At 39.0% G+C, this 5,561-nt stretch overlaps 1 protein-coding gene across 1 annotated transcript; it reads left to right on the top strand.

Moving 5' to 3' along the window:
* The first annotated feature begins 3,593 nt into the window (after window positions 1-3,593).
* On the top strand, window positions 3,594-4,507 carry LOC121251537. The gene has a single exon (XM_041150809.1). It carries the CDS (start codon window positions 3,844-3,846, stop codon window positions 4,372-4,374), a length of 531 nt encoding a protein of 176 aa, XP_041006743.1. The 5' UTR covers window positions 3,594-3,843; the 3' UTR covers window positions 4,375-4,507.
* The last annotated feature ends 1,054 nt before the right edge of the window (window positions 4,508-5,561 follow it).

The raw sequence follows: 5,561 nt of genomic DNA, 5'->3' as shown, positions 1-5,561 counted from the left end.
ATTTTAATTATATGTCTTTGACTGTGCATTTTATTGATTGTCATTGGACATTGCAAAAGAAAATTATAAAATTTTGTAAAATCACCGATCATAAGGGTGAGACAATTGGAAAGGCCTTGGAGGCCGCAATAAAGGAGTGGGGGTTGACCCGAGTGGTTACAGTCACAGTCGATAATGCCTCGTCTAACGATGTTGCATTGGGACATCTAAAGACCTATCTTAGAGAGGCAAATAAGACACTCATGGGTGGTGAGTGTCTGCATGTGAGATGTGCGGCACATATTCTGAATCTGATTGTCACTGATGGTTTGAGAGATCTTCATGACTCGATTGCTCGGGTTAGGACTGCTGTGAGATGGGTGAGATCTTCTCCTTCGAGGTTGGACAAATTCAAGGTTGCTGCGAGATCTGCGGGCCTAACATCTAAGAGGGGCCTTTGTACTGATATGCCTACACGATGGAACTCAACATTTCTGATGTTGGAGGCGGCCCAAGAATATAAGCTGGCATTTACATTATTGGGTGACGAAGACATCCAATATGTTAAATATTTTGATGATCACGGGGGATTGGGGAAACCCGTAGAGGATGATTGGGAAATTGTAACTAATTTTGTAGAGTTTTTGAGGCTTTTTTACGATGTCACCATGAGGCTATCTGGAACTTTGTACCCTACATCCAATATTGTATGTCAGCAAATATGTAGGGTAAAAGAAGAATTAGATGACATGGTCGCGGGTGGTCACATTAGGATGCGGGAGATGTCATTGATTATGAGGACAAAGTACGACAAGTATTGGGGAGATTTAACGAAGGCTAATATTTTGTTATATGTAGCTGTCGTCTTTGACCCGAGGTATAAGTTGGATGGCATGATATTTGGATTGGGCCTTGCGTACGGGCAAGTATGGGCAGAGCTTATTGCAGCAAGGGTTCGGGAAACCTTTACTAGATTATTTGATGAGTTTTCCACCCTGCGGGGTGGTAATATTGCGGCACCTACACCTACCCCCTCAGCCTCAAGCTTACAGTTTCCTGAAGTCGAGGTTGGGAAAAGACGTAGATTGGAGTGGGGTGAGAGGTATGAGCAGACCCCCTTCCTTCGGAGTTCTATAGAGGCTCAGCCAGAGATAGACAGATACTTAGCAGCAGAGATTCTACCATTTTCACGAGATTTTGATATATTAAGTTGGTGGAAGGTGAATGCCGTGAAGTATCCCATCCTTGGAGAGATAGCCCGCACACTTTTGGCCATCCCTGTTAGCACAGTAGCCTCAGAGTCGGCCTTTAGCACGGGAGGACGTGTATTAGATTCATTTCGGAGTTCATTAGCTCCTGCCACTGTGGAGGCTTTGATTTGCACGCAGAATTGGATCAAGGGAACTCCAATTCATGTTCCGGATGTTCTTGAGTATGAGAAGGCCGACGTCGAGGAGGATAGTGATGATCAGTTTGGATCTGGTATTTATTTTAATTTCATTTTATAATTTCTTATTTTAATTTATTTATTTTCATTTAATTGGTATTCATTAATTTGATTTCAAATTTAATACTTATAGTGATACATGAGACGACGTCTACGGTTACCTCCGATGCAGTATGACTTTGTATTGGACCCACCATTGTCATGGTTTGCACAATTTCTTCCATAATTGTTTTTTACATTTAAAATTTTGTTTCATCTTTATAACTTTTTAATTCTAATTTGTTTTATTTTTAAATTATTAATATTTCAGGTTTTATAACTTATTGACTTTTATGATCTTGATTTTCAGTCTCACAGCAATCGACATAACTTACCACTCAGTGAACTCACCGCTACGGCTCCACCCCAAAATCAAATTGATCAAATTGAAAAATTATGATTTTATTCATTTAACATTAATTGTAATGTTGCTACAATAGTTAATTGTATAATTTGTAATATTTATTTCTTTTAGAGGAGTTTGTAATAGTGTAATAGTTTATTAGTTCTCTTAATTTGTATAATTGTGAACAAAATATTTTAGCATAGTGCCTTACTGCCTTAGTGATGATTACTACTTAATTAGTTAATAACGTAATAGTTCAATGTATGATTCTATATATCCCTTATATATATATTTTTTTTCCTGTTTTTAAATCTATATACTTTTTAATCTAAATAATGGGCTCAAATGGCCCAAAAACGAATTCTGGGCCCAAAGTGGCCTAAAAACCGATTCTGGGCCAATTAGGGCCCAGAAAAATGTACTGGGCCGAAGGCCCAGTATGGGGGCGGGGGGTGCGGACGGGTGGGGGTCCACCCCCGCACCCCGGCCCAACGGACGGGGGACCCCGCCCCCGCCATGCGGGGGCGGGGTCCGGGGAGAAATTCCCCACCCCCGCATATGCGGGGGCAGGGGGCGGGGGAGGGGTGGCCCCGCCCCGTAGGGGGCGGGTATCACCCCTAAGATGAATAGTAGAAATTAATGACGAGATTCATTTATTTTACAATTTCCTATAAAAATATCTAAACACATCTTAACTTCCAAACACACATAAACTCATCTTAAGTGAGTCTCATAAAACTCACTCAATCATCTAAACTCACTACTATTCATAAAAATCTCAACTCAACATCCAAACGCAATCTAGTCTAAACTTATGTAATTGAGGTTCGAAATTAACTTTGGTCTAAAACCCAATCGAGAAGATATATAGGAGGAGAATCCCAACAAACGCCCACTTGCAGTTGTGCGATTGTGACCCCACATCAGTGCAAAAAACTTAGCACTGCTAGTCATGTGCAGTAGTGTCTGAGTAAAGCAAAGCAACTCAAGTTGCAAGACTGGTACGGTACATATCCTCCACCGTTAACTTGCTCCGGCCATCATGGTAAACGAGAGCCAGATTTGTACACATGATCTCCATCATAGTATGTGTCGATCGGAGGCCAAATTCCAGATATCCGCATGGTACTAGAATTTATCTTTTGTGGCGCTTCTTTCATAGTCACTTTGCAGCCTAAAAAAATGGACGGAAATATTAATTTGCGGCAAAATAAGTTACTTTTGTGGCGATATTGAGCGCCGCAAATGATTGTACTTCTTTGTATACTGACACTCCATCATTTTCTATATAGTAAGTGTCGATCGGGGGTCAAATTCCAGATATCCGCATGGTACTGCAACTACACTGGATTCTGAGAAGTGAACTGTAATGACTAATTTAAAAGTGTTACATACAAAGTTCAAATGTCCCTGAACCCACAATCATATGTAAAGCCCAACCGATCAAGGAATTACAATATATCAAGTAGTGCAATTAATCAATTACATGATCTTATAGTTAAGTGCATGCTAGCATATCAAATGCAAGTGTAAATGGGATGGATCTACTAATTAATTACGTACGCATTTGCTCTATCCAAAAAGTGCGTGCTGCTGATCATGATATTCAAGGAAGATGCTCCCATAGTGACATGAGTGAAAGCAATGTGTTAAAAAAGACTTCATTCTTATCTGTCCGACACCTTTACATGCCTGCAGTTTGCTTGCAGATCAGATTCGTGTCCAATATACCATAACAAATGCTACTAAACAAAGATGATTTATAATCGTAGAACAAATGAACCACTTACAAGAAAATCACATCATATTATAAATATTTCCGCTTGAGAGGATTTCACTGTGCAGCCTATAGCCATATATATTCAAAATATTTGTTGATTATCGTAGAACAAAGACGAAGTTCTCTAAGGAAACCTTCTCTATGAACTGTTTAATTATAAGTTGTTGGGAGTATATAATATCTAACCCGCCTATATTCTATGGAAGATTATGCTTGCATAGTGGACCACAACCCGTTTACGAGTTTTAATTCATGTCTATCTGCAAGCCATGTGAACGCAAAAGAAAGGTGCCGGCCTTGCAGCCAGTACTATATATATGTATATGTATAGAAGACACCTCTTCAAGTGAATACTCAACATTGGAATTCGATATTAAACTTGAGGTTAAGATGGAGGCAAACCGGAAGCTCAGAGGATTCGTTAAAGGAAAGTTGATGCCATTCCATAGAGCAACCAAGCCTTCCTCAACTGTGCAGTATATTTCTAGCAAGATTAAGCCAAACCAGTCATCTCCTTCAACTGCTCCTCTAGGGTTCGTGGTGCACCAGGACTATGCGGTTGCTCAGCCGAACCAGAAGGCCGTGTCCTTTATAGTACCACCTGATCATAACAACCGTGACTTGGTCGTCCTGAGCAAATATGACAACCTCTATGGGTTGGCTGCAGATGAGAGTGTAGATATGAAGGCTGCAACTTATATATCTTCTGTTCAAGAACGTTTCAAGCTTGAACGAATGAACTCGGAAAGAAAGAAGTGCCAAGATATGCAGTTGAGCGCTTAGTCTTTGTAATAAATTGCCTTTTATCATCCAGAAAGATCATAGGTCGATCGTTTTGTCTAGAAACATATTAAGATTTGCTGCATGTATTGGTGTTTTATATATGTATGATCTCCAACCTCATTAATTTGTCTCTTACCGGGAATTGGACCAGAATAATAGAATATATATTATCAATCCTGCATTACGGTTTTGATCGATGGCCGTTTTCTGAGACGACTGAGGCGTCGACTGCAGTCAAAGCCCAGTCAAGTGCAGTTAGTCAGGACTTGTTGATCATCTCAGCAGCGACACAACAAAACAAACCCTAATCAATGTGAAAATTCTTAACTCATCATTCACTGCCACTTTAGGATTTAAGGTGGTATAAGGACATAGGATTATTTAATATATATCTCAAGTGTTATCTATTTGGATTATTACTAAAACATTAAAAAAAAGTAAAGTTAAATAGAAACTATATGCAACCTCCGCACATTTACTTAAAAAAAAAATAAAAAAAGTGATAAGACCTACTATTAAAAAAATAATTTATTTTAATTTAGTTCTAGATTTATCTATTTTTTTTAAAGGAGTGCGCTAGACATTCATAACAGCTGCAAATATAATTTTCTTTAAAAAAAAAAACTATATAATATGTTGATGGTTTTTTTTTTTTTTTTGACAAGTCCAAGACCTCTTAAGTAAGGTGATATTTTCAAACAGAGAATATCCATTTTATTCAACTTTTTAAAAAGGAGTTGCTCCTAAGATAATTTTAGTAGCTTGATTCCTTATCCAGCAAGTGACTGAGATTTGATATAAAAAAAAAAAAAAAAAAGTTAAGATGCATTGAACTTTTCAAGATATAATCCTGCGTGAACGCACAAGATTCGTTACAATTATAAAAAAAAATCAAAACATATATTTGAAAGCACTTTGATCCGAGTAATCATACTTAAGGTCTGATTGGGTCCGGACTACTTCAGTGCCACCGGGCTTGATCTCTCTTTGGGGGCAATAACACCAAGTGTTGTGTTGGGCCCAGCTTGGGCCCGTTGGGAGCCATTAATTACTTGCAAGCAGTCTGCAGGGAAGAATGTAGCAGGGCCTCCCGCGTGCCTCTTCTGCTCTTCTCTTCATGGTCCAGCATGTTCCAGAACTGGGCTCGCTCATCCACCGCCTTCCTATATTTCAGTTTTGTTTTTTTG

This window comes from Juglans microcarpa x Juglans regia, chromosome 2S (assembly GCF_004785595.1).
Source record: "Juglans microcarpa x Juglans regia isolate MS1-56 chromosome 2S, Jm3101_v1.0, whole genome shotgun sequence".
NCBI lineage: Eukaryota > Viridiplantae > Streptophyta > Magnoliopsida > Fagales > Juglandaceae > Juglans > Juglans microcarpa x Juglans regia.
Note: the sequence above shows the minus strand (reverse complement) of the source record. Positions and strands in the feature narration are given on the sequence as shown.